Source organism: Sapajus apella, unplaced genomic scaffold, assembly GCF_009761245.1.
Source record: "Sapajus apella isolate SASKATOON/1434 unplaced genomic scaffold, GSC_monkey_1.0 scaffold49, whole genome shotgun sequence".
Lineage (NCBI taxonomy): Eukaryota > Metazoa > Chordata > Mammalia > Primates > Cebidae > Sapajus > Sapajus apella.
In genome coordinates this window covers 3020774-3040012 of record NW_022436989.1, presented here as the reverse complement: position 1 = coordinate 3040012, position 19239 = coordinate 3020774, and the positions used below count along the sequence as shown (strand labels likewise).

Genomic DNA, 19239 nt, shown 5'->3' with positions numbered 1-19239 from the left:
CCAACTTAGTGCCTTAGTCTACCAATCCATTTCATTATTTTGATGCCTTTCAGAGTTGTGGGTTTTTTTTTCCAAGACTTTTCATTTTTTGGTTCGGTGGTTACACTGGAGTAAAGGGGAAGAAAAATGGTGAAAAACCCAACGTGTGAAGTGACTGCTCGGTGGGCAGGCAGCAGGCTCTGCGCGTGTCCTTGCTCTGGGCGAAGTGCTTTCATACATGTGGTCCTCTAGGAGTCTCTGGTTGGGTAAGGTGTCAAATGAAAAGGCCAGCGTAGGGACCTCACGTGGCGCACGGAGAGCAGGAGGCCTTCGTGACCGACTGCTGTAGGTCCAGCGCTCCGTGATGGATGTGGCAGTGGAGATGCGCTTGGTTCAGGTCAGGTGACCTTGTCTTGCTTATTTATGATTATTATTAAGAGAAATGGTGGCTGTCAGACATGATGAGCATAAATCAAAAGCAGCGTCTTTAAGAGATGCTATAAAGCTCCTCCAAGGAAATCCCTCACTAGATGGCCAGAGTTTACAATGACGAGAGATGTTTGGAGCTGGAGAGGAGACATCTTTTATCTGAGATGGCTTTTGAGTTGGGAAATTTTAATGTTTTTGTTATTTCCGTAGTAAAAATGAATGAGAATTACTGGGAAAATAACCTTGAGCTCTCCGATTCCGTTGTAGTCCATGCAACAGCAGAAACGACAAGCATGGCGATGGTTTGCTATTTTATTCCTGGAGCTCCATGCTGTTGGGGAGCGCACCGGCTTGGGCTTCTTCCATCGGCCATGGCAGGGAGCAGCGAATTAAGTTAGAAAGCAGGAGACTTGGAAGCTTGAGCTGTGTGACCTTTTGGGGATGACTACCCTCTCTGAGCTTCAGTTTTCTCGTGCAAGGAAAGGAGAAGATTGGCAGGTAACAGCCATGGTCTCTGCTGCCCACATCACGTGAGGCTGTGCAGATAATTCAAGTAATACTGATGGTCATGTGATATCTTTTCCTTAAAGCCATCTGTAGTCAGTGGGATTTATTTTCAGTTGTTAAACACTGATCAGGTATCTTCTGTGCTCTTAGAGCTTGGCGATTTGGAAGGCTCAGGTGTGTGGGTGGAGGTGGAGGCAGCCGCCATAGAAGACAAGGCCGCTGTAAGAAGTTTGTCATCTCCTTGGAGAGAAAGGATGAAAAGCGTGGAATAGACAGTGAGCTGAGTGACTGCCCAGTGCTGAGTGGCGTAGTGAAGGCCCAGGTGGAGAAGGCGTTGAGACAAAGCAGGATCCTGCAAGTCACGGGCTGCAGAGAACCTCGGGGCTGAGTTTGGTCATGGAGGGTGCTTGCGTCGGGACAGGCGGCGAGGGTGCAGGCCTTGCAGGCTGAGGCAGGAACGGGAGCACCACCTCCGGGCAGCAAGAGCCTGGCCTGTGGGCAGCACAGTGAGTAACTCACAGAGGGGATATTCCCAAGTGTAGCAAGAGGCGAGAAAACGTAAACCCAGATGCAGTTACACCTGGAACATCTGCAAACCGCAAGAACAGTGCACATCATTCTATATTCCACATAGTTCCATGGAACTAGGATAAGAATATATACTATATTATCGTAGCCAGGCATGTAATTCTAACACTGTAGGAGGTGGGTGGATTGCCTGAGCTTGGAGTTCGAGGCCAGCCTGGACAACACAGTGAAACCCCGTCTCTACTAAAATACAAACAATTGGCCAGGTGTGGTGGTATGTGCCCGTAGTCCCAGCAACTTGGGAGGTTGAGGCAGAATTGCTAGAACGTGGAAGGTGGAGGTTGCAGTGTGCTGAGATTATGCCACTTCAGTCTAGCCTGGGTGACAGAGCAAGACTCCATGTCTAAAAGATGAGTAGAATACACCCCATACTATTGTAGCTGGCAGTGGGGCGTCATTGTAGGCTCTGGACCAACAAAGTGATGTGGGGAGAGAACCCGTGTTGCTTTTACTGATGGATTTCCATTGCTCCCTCTGCAGTTCCTTGCCAGCCCCTCTATGGTCAGCAACCTGAAACTGTGAATAGTCTAGAGCCCAGAATTAGAGTGAGAGCAGCCAGTCCAGGTGGGGAGTGAATGTCTGTCCTGGCCAGCATGCATGCAGGCTGCTAAGGACGTCCGTCGGTGATAGAGCTTATGCTGTAATTGCACCAGCTGAGCCCCCACCCCGAGCCCCCAGTCCTGATCCGCCCACAGCCCTCCCCATCATCCATTATACATGATGAAAATTCTATTTTCGTCCTCTGGTCCCTTGCATTTCACCCTCATCCTGGTGTGTTACTTCCTTGGATTTTTCCCTTGCTTTTCTCTTCTTGGACTGGATGGGGAAGTCTGACAGTCAGGTGAACACCTTGCTCTGAATTAAATGCATTCCCACCACAGGGAGGCTCAGCAGCAGAAAAGTTCTGGAGGGAGCGTCTGCCTGAGGAGAAGCCCCCTCTGGGAAGCCTCGTGGTTCTGGGATCACCCAGCCCTTGCCCTGCCGGGACATGAGCAAGGCCTGTTCTGCACTTCACCCAAGCAGCTTGGTGCCCAGCACGGGGCTGCTGCAGGTTGCTGGTGAGTGCTAGTGGCTGATTCACTGATGGGCTGGTCGCTTGGTTGGCAGCGTAGTCCTAAGAGTTTGCTCATGTTTCTTTCCTGTGTATTTCTCATGCCCTGTCCTGCTGGTGGGAAGCGCTTTAAATGTCGTGAGTAGCAGACTGTATCAGCAGTGTCTGATTCTAAACATCACTGTGTCTTCCTTTGTCTTGGTGCTGAGTTGGCACTACTGACTGACGGGCCTGTCTTGTGAGTTGTGATTTGCACCTGTAGTGAACTGGGCTCCCCGGATACCAGGTTCAGTTCACACAGCGCTGCACAAAAACTTTTGTGACTAACTGCCCCTCACCAAGCCCTGAGGGCACCGTGGCTTGCTCTGCCAGCCCTCTCCTGTTCATTGGCTTCTCAGGCACATCCTGGTTCTGTCTGAATAAATTCAAGCAGCATAGTGGTCACTGGCTTAGTGAAAGCCAGAGGAAGGCAAGCTGCTTGCTGGCAGAGTTCAGATTTACAGAATGTTTCTGAGCATCAACCTGGAGACAGCTGAGAACAGGTTCAGAACGAGAGCCTTTTTGAATATACAGCTGCGGAAAAAGGAGAAAAGCAATTGATCCTCTAAGACACCGAGGAAGCTCCTTAGAGCAGAACTCCAAAGACAGCAGGTGACGGTGATGCTGTGAGGTGACACTGTGGTCCTAGGTGCAGGGTCGAGAATCTCAGAGCACCTGGGAGGAAGCCTAGGATCTGTGCTTGCGGCCTGGGGAGCCGCGTCTTTCTCATCCGCAGCGTGGGAGCGTTTGCCTTTTCAGCCAAAACGTGACAACAGGCCATGCAGCCAGCGCCACTCTTCCTCATGCAGCCGGCTCCTTGCCGGTCAGTAAAATCACATGCATTGACGCACATTCTCTCTCTCTCTCTCTCTGCTCTGAAATCTCCAGTTCCTTTCAACATGAGTGCTTCGGGCATTTCTGACTCGCCGTCTTCCTAGTGCCCACACTGAGTCAGAATGCAGGTGAGGGGTGACGGGAGACAGCTATGCAGAGGGGACTTACAGCAGGAGTTTGGGAATGGCTGGGAGCATGTTTGCCAGGGGCAGTGGAGAGGCTTCAGCACTCAGCATACCCGTGTTTCCTGACACTCACCCTAAGCAGCAGCATCTGCAGACTCGGGTGAGGACTTCTGTCTGGACTGGGGGACGTGAAAAGTAGAAGGCCCAACGTCAGACTTCCCGTGTGGGCTGTCAGCGCCGCAGATGGCACAGTGAGGTGGACTGTGATGGGTCAGTGACCCCTCTTCTGTACGCAGCGGTCGGCCACGCCTGGAAGGGGAGGGGCGATGGAGTGGACTCAGCCTGTTAGTGGGTGAGGTCCTGGTTGGAAGCTTCACTGAAATATCAGTGTTGACTTTCTCAGGTCAAATCTGGTTCATTTCATGCAGCAAAAAGATGTTGGCAGCTATCAGCCTAAGTGTTTTTAACATGCTGCATTTGTACATGCCTGGACTGAATGCCAGGCTGATGAGCCGAAGGGAGCCTGACCCAGCAGCACCCGTAGGAGGCTGGCCCTGGCTGTGTGCTCCGCGGTCAGACAGGTGGCATCCACGTCCAGTGGGGCACCGCGTGACTCTCACCAGGGTGGGGCTCCCCGTCCGCCTTTCTTAGAGCTGATGCTGCCCTGACCCCACTTGCAGCCTGGAAGGAGGGGGTCCTTGGCAGAGACCAGGCTTGGCAGGAAGCTGGGCATCTGCTTGAGAGGTGGAGATGCTGGTGCAGGCAGAAAATAGGAGAACCCTTCCTTATACGGGGCCCCAGACCAAGGCCCTCGGGCCAGTCTTTGCCCAGCAATGGCGTCTTGGTACCATCACTTCCTGTGCCCTTTGCAGTAATGTGTGGGCACCATCTCCACCCCGACCCATTTCCTCAGCCTGACCACATGGCCCCTGCCCTAGCACTTGGCCTCCCTCATCACCGCCTCAGTGAGGCTCACGTGTACCTCTGGAGGGAGCCTCAGCTGGAGGTGCAGGAACCAAGTATCGCTTCCTTCGCGGGATTGAGGCTCCGGTACCCAAATTCAGAATTTTATGGCAATCCAAGACACTTGTTCATTCGTGTGCAGGAAAAAAGTATTCCGAGCCCCCCAAAACCACAACTAACTCGAACTTGGGCACTCACTTCCCGCCTCGAGAGGGAATGGATGTGGTGACGAGGTTCAAGGTTGCTAGATGGCATGGAAAGAAGGCAACAGGGATTAGGATATTTCTGCGAAGCTGCTGTAGCCCAGCGAAGTGTCACTCTCAGTGTTTTCACTTTCTCTACTCCCATCTCACAGGGTGCCCTGGCATGGGTGTTGGCAGGAGATTGAGGGTGGCCCTCATCCGAGGTATTTTCCCGTCAGATCACATCCCATCCCTGGCAGCCAGGCTCCATGACGGCCCCTGTGGTCTCTGCCTCCTGGTATTCCCACCCTGCGTAGTCCCCTCCCGTATTTACCAGAGTTGGTCTCTGTGTCCAATGGGATAAGGCAGAGCGATGGTATGTCACTTTCAAGAGGAAGTCAGACACTGCAGCTTCTGTGCTGGGTGGCCCTCTCGCTTTCTTGGGTACTCCCTCTGGGAGAAGCCAGCTGCCAGGTCCTACACAGTCTTGTGGAGAGGCCAGCATGGCAGTGAACTAAAGCCTCCTGCCATGATGGCATGAGTGAGCTTAGAAACAGAAGCTTCAGCCTCAGTCAACTGCAGCCACAGCTGACAGCCTCCCTGTGACTCCTGAGAGGCCCTGAGCCACAACCACCGGGCAAAAATTGCTCCCAGATTCCCAACCCACAGGACGATGTGAAATACATGTTTGCTGTTTTAGCTGCTGGGTTTGGGGTTCATTTGTTACACAGCAGTAGATAACTAATACACTATCCCCTCCCATGGCTCTCCTCAGCTCCTCCCCTATTTCTCATTCAATCAGATCCTTAGAATAATCATCCCAGAGATGCCTGAGCCTGTCTGAGGGAGCCCAGCTTGGGCTGAAGCAGGAGAGACTCTTCATTACATACTGACTTCAGTTTTAGAGGGGGGATATCTCAACCTTATCCTCGGGGCCAGAGTAGGTGAGGAGGAGGGCCAGTTACCCTCTCTTATGGTCTGAGTACGTTTTGATCAAACCCAGACAAAAGGGTGTAACAGCCACTTCCCGGGTGTTTGCAGCCTAGAGGAGTGAGAGCCACCTGGACTCCTGAGTACTCACCCTGGGGACGCTCAGACGCTCACTGCCTCACTCGTCCCTGTCAGAATTGAACACCTTCTGTGGCTTCGCAGCTGTTTCACAGGTCCCTGCCACGTGGTAGACGCTAGAGTTGAGGCACAGTCAGCTACCTCGATCAGACCAACTTAAAGGAGAAAAACAAAACTGTGAACTATGATCTGGTGTTTCCCATGGTGAATGTCTTAGACAGTAAGGAGACACACTTGCTTTCTTCCAGTGGGTTGGAGTTTCTTAGTTTCGTTAGTTGGGGGCCTGCACTTTGCTGTGAGCTAAATGCAACTGTGTATGTGTATATACAAGATAAAGGTCTGGGCTCTAAAAAGTGAAATTTTGGCCGGGCACGGTGGCTCACGCCTGTAATCCCAGCACTTTGAGAAGCTCAGACAAGTGGTTCATTTGAGGTCAAGAGTTCAAGAGCATCCTGGCCAACATGGTGAAACCCTGTCTCTATGAAAAACACAAAAAATTAGCTGGGTATGGTGGTGGGCACGTGTAATCCCAGCCACTTGGGTGGCTGAGGCAGGAGAATCGCTTGAACCCGTAAGGCGGAGGTTGCAGTAAGCCAAGATGCCACCATTGCAGTCTGTCTCAAAAAAAAAAAAAAAAAATTGAAATTCAGGCTACGTGTAGTGGCTCACACCTGTAATCCCAGCACTTTGGGGGATTAAGGTGGGAGGATCACTTGAAGCCAGGAGTTTGAGACCAGCCTGGGCAATACAGTGAGACCTTGTCTCTACCACACACAAAAAAATGTTCTAAATAGCTGGGTATGGCAGTATGCACCTGTGGTCACAACTACTTAGGAGGGTGAGACAGGAGAATTGCTTAAGCCCAGAAATTCAAGGCTGCAGTCAGCTGTGTTCATACCACTGCACTCCGGCCTGGACCACAGAGTAAGACCCTGTCTCAAAAAAAAAAAAAAAAAAAAAAGATTTACATTCAGAAAGATTAACTCCTCTTTGGGTTTAATCTCCTCCTTAGGTTCTCAGAGACGGAGGCTCATCCCAGCACTGTCCCTGGACACCTCTTCCCCGGTGAGAAAACCCACCAACAGCACGGGCATCCGCTGGGTGGACGGCCCCTTGCGCAGCAGCCAGAGGGGCCTTGGGGAGCCCTTTGAGATTAAAGTCTATGAAATCGATGATGTGGAGCGCCTGCAGCGGCGGCGAGGGGGCACCAGCAAGGTGAGGCAGCCTCCTCCCTCCCCACCCCCACGTGGTGGCAAGCCTGAGCAGGTGCCAGGTGGGGCCCTGGGGAAGATGGCTCAGACCCAGCCTTCCCAGCGGGCTTCTGTCCCAGCAACGGGCCTTTGACAGAGGCTTTGGAGAGAGCCCCGTGTTTCTCCTTCTGAAATGTTTTAACTCCACAGCCAGGGAGTGGAGGCTCAAAGATCTTTGAGGTTTCCCATCTTAACCAGCCTTTGTCCATCTTGAAACACCGACCACCTGCTTTCCCGGTTTAAGAATGGTCTGTAATAGTCCTGCCTTGTGAGTTGTCTGCACTGACTGGTCTGTCGAGGCAGAAATTTGGCTGGGATCACCTAGGCCTCTCGTACGTCTCTAGCCAGTTTCCGTCTACGACACTCATAAGTGCTCCTTGTGGCATGGGCTGGGTGTGAGCAGAAGGGCCTTTGCTCCTGTCCACCCCACCTCCTCCTCTGTCTGTGTGCTAGGAGGTCCTGTGCTTCAACGCAAAGCTGAAAATCCTGGAGCACCGCCAGCAGAGGATCGCCGAGGTCCGCGCCAAGTACGAGTGGCTGATGAAGGAGCTGGAGACAACCAAGCAGTATCTGATGCTGGATCCCAACAAGTGGCTCAGTGAATGTAAGGCCTGGGTTCCGTCCCATCGTCGTGACTCAGGGCCCACCTGCTCAGCAGGCCTGGCACGTAGCCCAGGGTGACAGCGACACAGGCTGCGTCTACATCCTTGGTCACAGCTGCAGGAGCGAGCTGATCAGCTCTGCTCCCCTGGGGGTGGGCGGGAGGCGCTGGGGCAGCAGAGGGGTGGTGAATATCGCTCTTGCAAGATTATTTCTTACGGGTCTCAGTCCAAGGCACCTGAAAATGAGATTTCTCCCCCTGCACGGGGCAGAAGATCACCCAGACATGAAGGCTGTGTGACACATCTGCTCCTCAGCCACAAAATCACCCTGCACATCTAGCCTGAAATAGACAAGAATTTATAGAGCCCTTCAGAGGATAGTGTGTACAATCCTAGAGAAGCCACATGGAGAACCCAGAAAGCAAGGAACATGTTTATGAGTGAAAACATCATAACACCACCACAGCCACAGTGCTCTTTCCATTGAATGGAAAGCCCAAGATGACCGTAACCATCTTGTAACAATTCAGGACAATTTTGCTATCTTTGAAAGACGGATTCAATTGTCTCTTATTTATTTGGCCCTGACCATTCCATTTAGCACAAAATAAAACTTCAGTCTGGTCCCAGCTATTGCACTGATACAGGCGGCAGTGCTGGAAGACTCAGTCTGGGGGGTAAAATACAGTCCTGCCATTCAGGTTCCCTCTGCCCCAGCGGGCCTCCTGTGTAATGCCCTTCCCTCTTCCAGTCTTCCTTGGCCAGTGCGGGGGGTCTGCAGGTGGAGGCTGGAAGCCAGAGCAGCTGGTTGAAAGCATATTGGGGTGAAATGGTCCTGGGTGGAAGAAAGTGGCAGGAACTGTAGGCCTCCCGGCTGTGCCGGCCACATGAACCTCAGCCTCCCAGCAGCTGCTTCTCTGCAGGAAGGAGGCGGTAGCATTTCCCGCAGTACTCACAGGATTCTTGGGGAAGTCTATGGAGTATCCTGTAGTCTTCAGTTACAACACTTGCAGCTGTGAGTACAGCCACACAGACGTGCTTTGGCTGCTGGCTTTCTCACACACTGGCTGGGGACCTTGGGTAGGACACTTAACTCTCTGAGCCTTGATCTTCTTAGCTGTGAAATGGGAACAATGATGGTGACTACAGCACAGGGTGGTTGTGAGGTGTAAGCCAGCTCCTGTTGGTCCTTACTGTGCTGCTTGGCCCAGGATTAGAGTTCAGGACCTGGCAGTAATTACCATCATCATCCCCAAGTTCAACAACATCCACATTCTCAACAGGAGACGCTTCCTGGCCGGCTGCGGCGGCTCTCACCTGTAATCCCAGCCCTTTGGGAGGCCAAGGTGGGCGGATCACTTGAGCCCAGGAGTTCAAGATGATCCTGGCCAACATGACGAAACCCCATCTCTACCAAAAGTACAAAAATTAGCCAGGCATGGTGGGGGGTGCCTGTAATCCCAGCTACTCAGGACGCTGAGGCAGGAGGATCGCTTGGACTGGGGAGGTGGAGGTTGCAGTGAGCCGAGATCGCGCCTCTGTGTTCCAGCCTGGGGGACAGAGTGAGCCCATCTTAAAAAAGAAGGAGGCATTTCCTTTGTGCCTGCTTTCATGATGCACTGAGTTGGATCTTCTGTTAGAAATTTGAACGAAGACATGAACTGGTCCTCCAAGGCACTGATGGGGAGGGCAGATGGGTGAGGACGCGGGTGTCTGCCCTTGGCATCTGCTTGTTCGTCTCCCTGCTCCAGACACCCCATTCCTTGTTTCAGGAATCCCTGGCCACTTCAGGATCCTACGGGCCTCCTTGCAGTCAGTTCTCCGTCATTTTTGCTGTTTTCATTAACACTTTATTTTTCAAGAACTGTTTATGCCCAAGGCAGAGTTGAAAATTATCTTCCTCTTACAAAGTCATATTTTTTCCCAGGATGGGAGCACGCTTAAACATCAATACGTGTGTGTTTGTTTAGATGCTTCCAGGAAACAGTTGCTTCCTTCTAGTCTTTGTACATGTCAGAAATCAGAGTTTTGATGCTGAGAAAGAAAATGAACAGAAAGCGACATGAAAGGGGAAAGAGAGGTTGTTTCTTTAAGATGGATTGAAAACATTAATGAAAAAAGAATCAATGAGGCTGCATGCTGGCTGTCCCCTGTGGGCGAGAGGCAGGGGACGGGCTTGGAAAGAGTCATTTTTAGTTTTAGCTTTTCGTTCTGGTGCCAGTTTCAAGGTTGTCCAGTAATGGAGCCTGATGTGGCCACAGAATGATGGCTCATTTGCTTTTTTGTTTTGGTTTTTAAGTATTAAACTGGTATTCAGGGCCCTCAGTCTCTTTCCCACTCTAGTGTTGATTAACCATGTCACCTCATGAGCCACGTCACTGTCCAGAGCTCAGGGACCTCGTCTGCAAAAAGAAGACAGCTTCCACTCTCATCCCACGGCTTCCATAACGCGTCACAGATTTCAAATCAAGTTCATGCTCATTATCTCATTTTTATTTTCTTCTTCACAGCAACTCAAGGCAGGCAGGTAGGAACGACCACTCAAGTCACTCTGAAGGACACTGTGCCGGCCCCAAAGCTAGCCCCTGGCATTGGGTTCCAGGGCCATCCCATCACCTTTGGCTGCTGTCCTTGCCTTCCCTCCTCATACTGGGACCCTGCGCCAGGCAGCCCAGCCCTCTGCCCAGCCACCTCTGGACAAAGTAGGGGACTTGAGGCCAGAAGGGGTGATCCCAGATACTTGCTCTTCAGGCTTTGAAGGGCAGACTTTTCACTCTGTGCAGGTCTGAACGTCAGGAAAGACATCGGGTTAGAATCCAGAATCATCCTTTCATAGGAGGCGGCAGAGGTCTAAATGTCACTCAAGGGAGGGACTCTCGCCACCTCAGCTTGAAGAAGTATTTACTTGATGGCTGATAGTGCTGCAGAGTTCTCAAACCCTGGGATGGAGACAGCCGGAGGTGGGGAGCTAGAAATTCACCTTATTGCTCAGTATAATCTCAAAAACATTGAGGATTTAAACACTGGTAGAGTGTCCCATTCCATCCAAAAGAGGCTGAGCATCGGGCAGGAGGGAACGCTTGCAGGTGCCTGAGGCAGGCACGTCAGACGCAAGGGGTGGACTGGGGGTGGCAGCTGCGGCTGAGCCGTCGGGAGGTGCCTCTCGCCCCATCTGCTCTGCTCTCCATCAGGCCCTTTCTCTTCTGCAGTTGACCTGGAGCAGGTTTGGGAGCTGGATTCCCTGGAGTACCTGGAGGCACTGGAGTGCGTGACAGAGCGCCTGGAGAGCCGCGTCTACTTCTGCAAGGCCCACCTCATGATGGTCACCTGCTTTGACGTCACCTCCAGGCGCCGGTAGAGAGCCAGACGCTTGTCCTAGCGGCCCCCCTGCTCCCTGGGACTTCAGAGATGTCGCACGCCCCTCGGCCCTCCGTGCCGGAGCATCAGAGACAATGAATGAGGATGAAGGTTGGTGGGAAGTCTGGAGTGAGAGTTGAGCGGAAGGCGAGTTTTCTTTTGTTTTCTGTAGGAAGGGTGCAAATGCCAAACCCCCATGGAAGGAGAAGAAAGTGGGAAGCCCGAGGGATGTCCACGCCCTGTGAGACTGAAATAGCACTTTGAGGACCTTTACAGACCTTGTTTGTACATAAGAACTGCGAGCGAAAGAGACCTCACTCTTCTCTTGCGTTCGTGAGAAAGGAGTGGGGTGGACGTGGGATTGCTGGGGAACGTGAACACAAAACAACAAAGACCCAGAGGGACGGATGAAGTGCCTTGCAAATCTTTATTATCCAAACGTTTATGTTCATACTTTCTTGTGTACAGATGGTGCTAGTCAAGATGAAAACAACAAAACATTTTTGAAACATATTTACAGCCCGTTTTCTCTTGGTGTTTTATCCTATTTCTGACTTGCTGTTTCTAAGTAAGTTGTGTTTGTAGAGCTATTTCCTAATCAATCAGTATTGCTTATGAATAAATGTTAACTGTCCTCTATGGTTATTCTGGTAAGGCCACTCACAACATGGAGACTTCCTTGGCACGAGCCAGTGTGTGCGCTTCCGAAGCAGGTTCGCAGCAGCAGGTGACCTTGATGTCACATCCCACAAGCAGCATGGTCAGGGCAGACCCAGAGGGTTGATGCGGGGCAGGCGTGGTAGAAAACAGGAGAGGAGACGGACCTGCAGCGCTGTGGAAGAGGAGTCCTTTGCCACCTGGGGCCTCCCTGTCCCTGGAGGTCCCCCCTTTGGTCCTCACACACATGGTTGCACAGATCCACAGTTTCTATGGCCCTCAAAATTCATACTCATTTTTATTCCAAAGACTTGAAGGAAAGCTTGAACCAATTCAACAGAGCCATATTTCTTTCTTATTTTCTGGTGTTGTGAATTTATTAAAGTGGGTTTTCCCAGCTGAGAGACCTTGTCAGGTGCGTATACTCAGAGACTCCAACTGTATTCAATTAGAACAAGGATTCTTGAGACTGTAGGACTTGTCTGTTGTCCAGAGTACCCGGATTTCGGCTCTCTTGTGTCCCAAAGCCTCTATACCAAGGGACAGGCTTGTCCTCTCCGCCTTTGCCTCTACCCAAAGGCAGAGAGAGCGCTTCCCCTCCATAACCAACTCGCACAGCCCTGGAAAGGCAGAACCTAGTTGAGTGACTGACTGTGGGTGTCCAGGGCTTGGCTCCCAACAGCTCAGGACCTCAAATTCACATGTTCCTCCCTCTAACAATTCCCTTAGGAATTATTATACCCATTGTAGTGATGGACACCTGGGGTACAGAGTGGTGGAGGGATTCGCCTGATGAAAGCTGTGGTGCTGGGAGTGTGGCCCAGAATCCAAGAGTCCCTGCAGCCTTCACAGGTGGGACGGTGCTTAGGGGTTTGCAGAGTATGGTCCCCTTTCGCCCTCAAATGCAGCATATCTTCATGAGCCTATTTGCAAGCTAGGCTGTCTTCACTAATCAACAACTCAGCCCTAGCCACTCCCCAAAGGGAAAAGAACCCACTGCATTTCCTGGTCAGTGTGTCTCTGGACACTGCAGCCCACACAGCGGGCTAAACAGCAGCACGTCTGAGCTGCTCGGTAAATGGGGACTGAAGCCCCGTGAGCTTCACACGACCTGATCCTTTGTGACCAGAGCAGGGTTCAGGTAGCCCTGTTGGCTCCTGTGCTTTGAAGCCAGCTCCCTGGGTCATGAGTCTGGCTTTGCACTTCCGTCAGCGTCTGCTCCTATGTGAACAGGAGACAGGCCCAAATGTGCTAGTGGAACAGGCTGGACGACGGCGAGAGGCTGCCCTGGAATGGCTCCTTCTCCCCTCTGCGCAGCTCCCAAGTCTGACAAGTTTATTGCCCTGGGAAGCAGGACCTCCCTAAGCTCCTACCCTCCCCCCGTTCTGCAGGACAGTCCTGGGCTCTGGGCTCACCTGCAGCCTCACAGCACTGTGTAAGGGGGCTTCCTTCACAGAAGTACCCTTGGGGCTTCTGGGCCAGAAGGGAAGCTGCTCCTTTGTTTCCATTGGGCATCTCCTGGTTGCTGGTTTCAAACATGTACTTCATGAAAAGCCTTTAATTGGAGCTTTTCAAAGGTGCATATTCTGTTTTTGTTGGAAACAAACTCATCTGATTAGTCATCAGGAGGCTTGGCGTTCACCCTGCCACATTTTCCCCTGAGGCTGCCATGCTGCCCTGACTCTAGCGGGCCAAGGACAGGGCCTGGTGCCCTTCCTGGACGGAAACCAGAGGGGTCCTTCCTGGGGGAGTGGCGTTCGGCTTGCCTCCTGCCTACGTCTGCTTTTATCCATTTGTAGCAACTCTATGCTATAACAAAAGGTGAAACCAAGAGTTCTCTTACCAAGATGCAAGTCACAGAACCCCTTGCAGGATCCCCAGGCCGTGTGACAGAGAACACGCCACACTGATGTCTGTTCTCTCTCTCTCCTTCTCCTTTTTTTGACCTAAATAAGCTGCAGACATCTTAATTTACCAATATTGAGAAACCGCATGAAGAAATCATGCATTTTACTTTACGATGGGCTTGTTCCTATCTCTGCCCATACATTGACTACAGTGAGGATGGAGCAAGGAGTTTGGACCAACCATTCTGAAGCATCCCAACAGCTGAAGGATGCCTTAGACAGTGACCAAAGTGAGAGAGCTCCAGGCCTCCTTTCGGTTTTGGTGATGGGTAACCCAAAGGCAAGGGGAACGTCAAAGAGCCCATTTCTAAAATTACCCACAAATGAAGGGACTAGAAAAAAAACGCTGACTTGAAATTAACATTTAGATGCACAGGTCTTATTTCCTTGTCTACAACCTGTCCTCCTTACCCCTGCTCCTAATACATGAGTGTGAGGCAGTAGCCTTAGCAGCAGAGCAAAACTAAGATCTCACGGAGCAAAACTAAGATCTCACGGCGCAAAACTAAGATCTCACGGCACAAAGCTAAGATCTCACGGAGCAAAACTAAGATCTCATGGAGGAAAACTAAGATCTCACGGAGCAAAACTATAAGATCTCATGGCGCAAAACTAAGATCTCACAGAGCAAAACTATAAGATCTCACGGAGCAAAACTAAGATCTCACAGAGGGCAATGGTGATATCGTTTCCCTGGGAGTAAGTCCGCATTGCATTTCATGATGGGGCTGCCCGCTGCCAGGGAGCGGTGGTGTCCTTTATCATGGGCTTACAGGCCCCAGCTAAGGGCTGCAAACTTTGATCTTCTTGTCCTTGAACTCCCCTTGACATGATGAGGAAGCTGTCTCTAACTTCCATCTCTTCCGGATTTGAAATCAGAACACCCTACCTGGCGTTTAATTGCCAACTGCCATCCTTAACATGGGGGAAGTGTGAAGATGCAAATGCAGAGATGTGTCCTGTCGTGACGAAGGTGGGAATCACACCAGGAGCCCTGAGCCTGAGAAGGGCTCCTCGTGTGAGAAGCTGGGATAAAAAGCCATGCGTGGCAGCATGGGGAATTCCGCAAGCAGGAACTCAGCTGGTTTGTTGCAAATTAGCCTTAAACTTGAAGTCAAATACATTCTTATAAGGCAGAGTGACTTCAGTCCGGCCGCATCTACCATCCAGGGTGGAGGTTCAGAACATGTTACACACACCTACAAAGCTCGTGCCTGCTGCTCAGATTTCTGTTAAAAACATCTCAGAGTTCTGTTTATGTTGACAAAAAATGCAGTTGTGCCCACCTGGGTGTGTGTCTCATGTCCCTGTACAGCAGCCACCTTCTGTGGACAGAAAGTAAGGCTGACGGGTCTGCACATTTGTTCAATGCAAACTCAGCCACCTAGACCAGTGGCCACTGCTGATTATAGTGGGTGTTTTTAGGTTTCTTATTCCACAAAGGATTTTAGACTGTAAAACCAATGACTAAAGATGAGTTGATTTCCAAACTAAAAACAGAAGGATTCCCGCCTTTACTCACTGTCCTTTCCTGCTGGACTCATAAGGCATTACTGGAGCTCAGACACAAAAAGTTCCTCGCTTCTGATGACAGTATGTCTTAAACCCTGAGACCTTGCCAGTAAGAAAGAGGTTGAAAGTCCTGTTTGCTATTAGTTGAGGCTAAGCTGTCTGCTGCCACTGTCCCTGGGCCTCCAGGCTGCTGCCAGGGTGTGTGGCCCAGCTGTCCCCTCACTGAGGGACACTCTTCAATGCCACCATATGAGAGTCTTCTGGGTGGGGTGGAAAGGCCAGCGCAGCCCACTTTTCTCTGCGCCAAATGAAACAGAGCTGGGCGTTCAGTGTGACAGATGCATGTAAATGGGTCTCAAATTTGGGAGGCTAGGGGAACAGGTGGTAGGAATGCAGTGTTTCTTTGGATTCTAATATCTCCTTTTTCCATCTCCAGAAAGTATCTGTCAACACTGGTGGGTAACAACTCATAAAGTGTATCACTTAGCAGTCTTCCTGACAAAGGGACACATTTTAAAATTACAGCCTGTTCATGATTTCCATAATAACGCTAGCATAATTCCAATCCAGGAGAAGTGACTGCATCAAAAATGTTTTTTCCTAAAAATTCCTAGAAGCTAATTTATCCCTCCCTAAACAAACACATTCTGCTTTTGGAGGCCCTACCCAGAACCTGCAGTGATGTCATAATATTGGACATAGTGGGGCACGGGCAGTATCGAGCCTTCACTGATACAATCCGTGTTCTCTAAACACAGTGGTTCCCAGTGTCCACGTGTGGAGGCGTGTGCTGAAATGCCACACACATCTATGTCATGCACACACAGCAATTACCTTCAGCACTGACAAAGCTTCGCCAAGCTGCTAACAGCCCACATTGTCATAGTCCATTTCTGAAGACATTATAATTTATGTATAAACACAGGATGCTGTCTTACAGCATTGCTTGTGTTCTTTGTTTATACGTCAAGGTTGGAAATGCTACCCAAGTGCTATGCGTTGAAGTGGAGGTTTGCTGGATCTGTCTGTGGCTATCTTGTTCTACATTTTTCTCACTCTAGCAAAGTCTGTTCATGGAGACATGGGCTGGGGGATAGGGAAGGACAGATACATCAAGAGACTAGGGATTAGGGCCCAATCTTCAATGTACAGGGCTGAGTTCAAAATCTAAGCTGTTTCTGTGGTAAGTAGCTGGATAGGAAAGATCCCTTCGTTCTGAATTTGATGAGAATGGGCTTGGAAATCCACTCCCACAGGCTTGCGTGGAAGAGGATCCAACCTCTTCCTCCTGGTTCAACATTAAATTTCTGAGGAAAGTGCTGACAGTATTAGTTCCCTACATTTACCCACGACTCCCGTCCCGCCCATGGTGCTGCTGAAGGGGGTTTGGGAAAGCAACCAGAGTTCCTTAGCTTGGATATATATAGTACCTGTGTTGTTTTTTTTCTGGAAAAACCAAAGCACTGTAGTGAGTCTTACAACCTTAAGGCATCCTGTCCCCTCCTGGATTCCTGAGTGTCAAGGGTCAGAAGTCTTATTTGAGAGGTGGCTGAACTTAGGAGCAAAAGCCTTGAGCTAGGAACAAGGAGACTGGGTCACCAAGCCTGGTTCTGTCACTAGCTCTGCCACCTGGGGCGAGTCTCTTCACTTTGCTGGGCCTCAGGTTCCCAAGTGGAAGACGGGGGGTCGGAACAGCTGCCCTTCTGGGGCAGCATAAAGAGAAAATGGTGTAAGTGATGGAAGTGCTTTGAAGAAATTAAAGCTCTGCCTCGGAGCTGGGGATAATCATTTACAGATGAAGAAACTGAAGTCAGTAGTCACGGCCCAAGTTCAGAGTAGTTTTATAGCAAAACTGGGACCCGAGTCCAGCTGCCTGGATTCTTCCCATTAGATTGTGCTGCACCAGGTCTGCGCCGACATGAACACACACGTCATTCATCTAACGTGTGTGCACACACATGGGTGCGTGTGCACAGGAGGCACATGACACGGAGAAAGACACAGGACGAACACCTGAGTTCTGGCTCTGCTGTGACACAGGTCCTGGCCGGGACCTGGTACCTGGCTTCTCTGGAACAGGCTCTCTAACCTGTAAAATGAAGACGCTGTGCTAGATGATCTTTGTGCTTCCTTGGAGCTCTAGGTCTCCGATTCCATGATTGGTCATGTATGTATGTGTATATAAATATGCTTATCTTAGAAATGGGCCCGTTTGAAAATGGGAGACAGGGCCTGCCCAAGTGCATTTATTGTGCCAGAAACAGCAAATTCGTAAATAAGTTCATGGAATCTTGTTCGACGATTCAATGGTAGTGCTGAATGTTATTGTCTGAGATCCACTGTTTAACCAGATAGGTGATTGGTGCCATTTTAAAAATTATTAGTTCACAAGTGTTTGCTGTTCAAATTCTTCAATAAAACTCATTTGTTAAAGTCAGAAATTCAACTCTTCTGTACTTGGGCGGGTCCCAGCAGCCCCTTGCAGGCTGCTTTTGTACATGGGCCTTTGCATAGATATATAAAAGTTAGGTGTTGGCTTGATCATGATAAATGTATGAGCAGGCTCCCTGGAGAACAGTCCAGAAAAAAGAGCTATGGTTCTCACAAACTGGTGACATGAATCCATTAAGCTGTGTGGCATTTCCAGTATAAAGACATTGTTTGCTGGCTACGATCTCTTTTTGTGGCATATGAGGTGTAAAATGTTGTCAGAAAAGAATCTGGTGTTTAAAAGAATCAAACGATGGTGGCATTAAATGTTCACTTTTATTCTACCCAGAGTCGTGAATTCCTCTGTATCCAGGTTCTCCTTCTGTACCTGGGGAGAATGATTCAAGACCTGGGGGCCGGTGCTTCTCACCACAGCAACACCTTGGCCCAGTCTAGCCCCCCAGGCCTCTCAGGACCTCCCATTGGGCCCCCAACAAGTTCTGAAGCTCAGCCAGGAGTGAGTGGGGTGTCAGCTAAGTCCCCAGGTCCCTGGACTTGCACCCTGAGAGCCGGACACTGGGAAAAGTGTGGAGAAGCTGTGTTGATAATGTCCTATCTACTGTTGCCCTCCCTCAGTCCAGCGTTTCTGGGGCTCACACAAAATGAGGGACTTTGCAGCCACTGCAGACTGCCTGAGCCTGGATGCGGGCCCCCGTCACAGAAGTGTTTGTCTCAGTTGTAACTGGGCACATTCAGACAAGAAAGCAAAAACAGACAGAACCAGGAAAAGATCTTCTAGGGAAGCCCTTTCCCTTGAGGACAGTCTCCTTCCACTGCAGACACCTCCCCCTGGGCAGCAATGAGGGACCTTCCTAGGGGCTGGTGCCACATCCGTCCCATCAGCTGGGTGCTCCACAGCCCTGAGACGCAGGGCAGGGTGGCCACGCAAAGCAAACACTCTTCACTCGTGGCAAGACCCCTCTGCGTCCCTGTCTCCTGCTCTGCCATGCCTGCCTGGACAGGCACACCTCCCAGGCTCCCTGCTTTTCTTCTCCCCAAATCCTGGACAAGACCTACTTGGGCTTCCTTTGGGTCAACCGAGCAAAAGCCATAAGGGTTTTCTAAACATACTGTCTTCAACTAGGAGAGCAAGTGAGGGTGCTGCCAAACTGATCATTTTCTTGAAGAAGAAGAGAGAACGGAGAGGCAGCATCTATTACAGAATTGTTTCCAACACCCTCACTCCTCCCAGTCCAAAACTCTCAGTTCTCTGCTCCCAGAACTCAGTGAAGTTGGCAAGCCTGGCTGGCACACAGGAACCCTGCTACAGACACGAGAACATGCTCCCCCACCGGGCAGGGTGAGCTCTCACTGGGGGCCCCTCTTCCTAGAACGTGGGCCCTTGGCCGGGCCTCACGTCCAGAAGAGTCTCCTTAAGCAGGAGGTTGAGAGGGCAGCGAGGCAGGGAGGGAGGAGACGGCAGTGTCACTGCAGGGTGCTTATTTCTCTGGTGGAAATTCAGTCCCCCTCACTCCCCTGCACCCCTGACTCTTCCAGCTTCCTCCCTGCGGCTGGCTGTTTAACAAGTGCATTTGCCAAGAGGTTGGGAAGAGCGCACCATGAACATCCCGCCAGCTGAGGGGGGTGGAAGAGGGGTGGGCTGTCCCCTGGGCGGCCACCTCACTGCTGCCTGAGGAAGCTACTTAGGGGTCTGCCTGCCTGCAGCGTAAGCAGCATGTCCTTTGTTTTGTTTTTCATT

General features: G+C 50.9%; 1 protein-coding gene across 2 annotated transcripts in view; it reads left to right on the top strand.

Annotated features, from left to right (window-relative positions):
• The window catches only part of KIF26B (kinesin family member 26B), a 557329-nt gene extending 539505 nt beyond the window's left edge, over positions 1-17824 (top strand). For both annotated transcript variants that reach the window (XM_032242194.1, XM_032242195.1), the window contains 3 exons: positions 6778-6980; positions 7469-7619; positions 10827-17824. In XM_032242194.1, the coding sequence (XP_032098085.1) occupies positions 6778-6980; positions 7469-7619; positions 10827-10975 (503 nt within the window). In that variant the 3' untranslated portion in view covers positions 10976-17824. The remainder of the gene's footprint in view (positions 1-6777; positions 6981-7468; positions 7620-10826) is intronic.
• The last annotated feature ends 1415 nt before the right edge of the window (positions 17825-19239 follow it).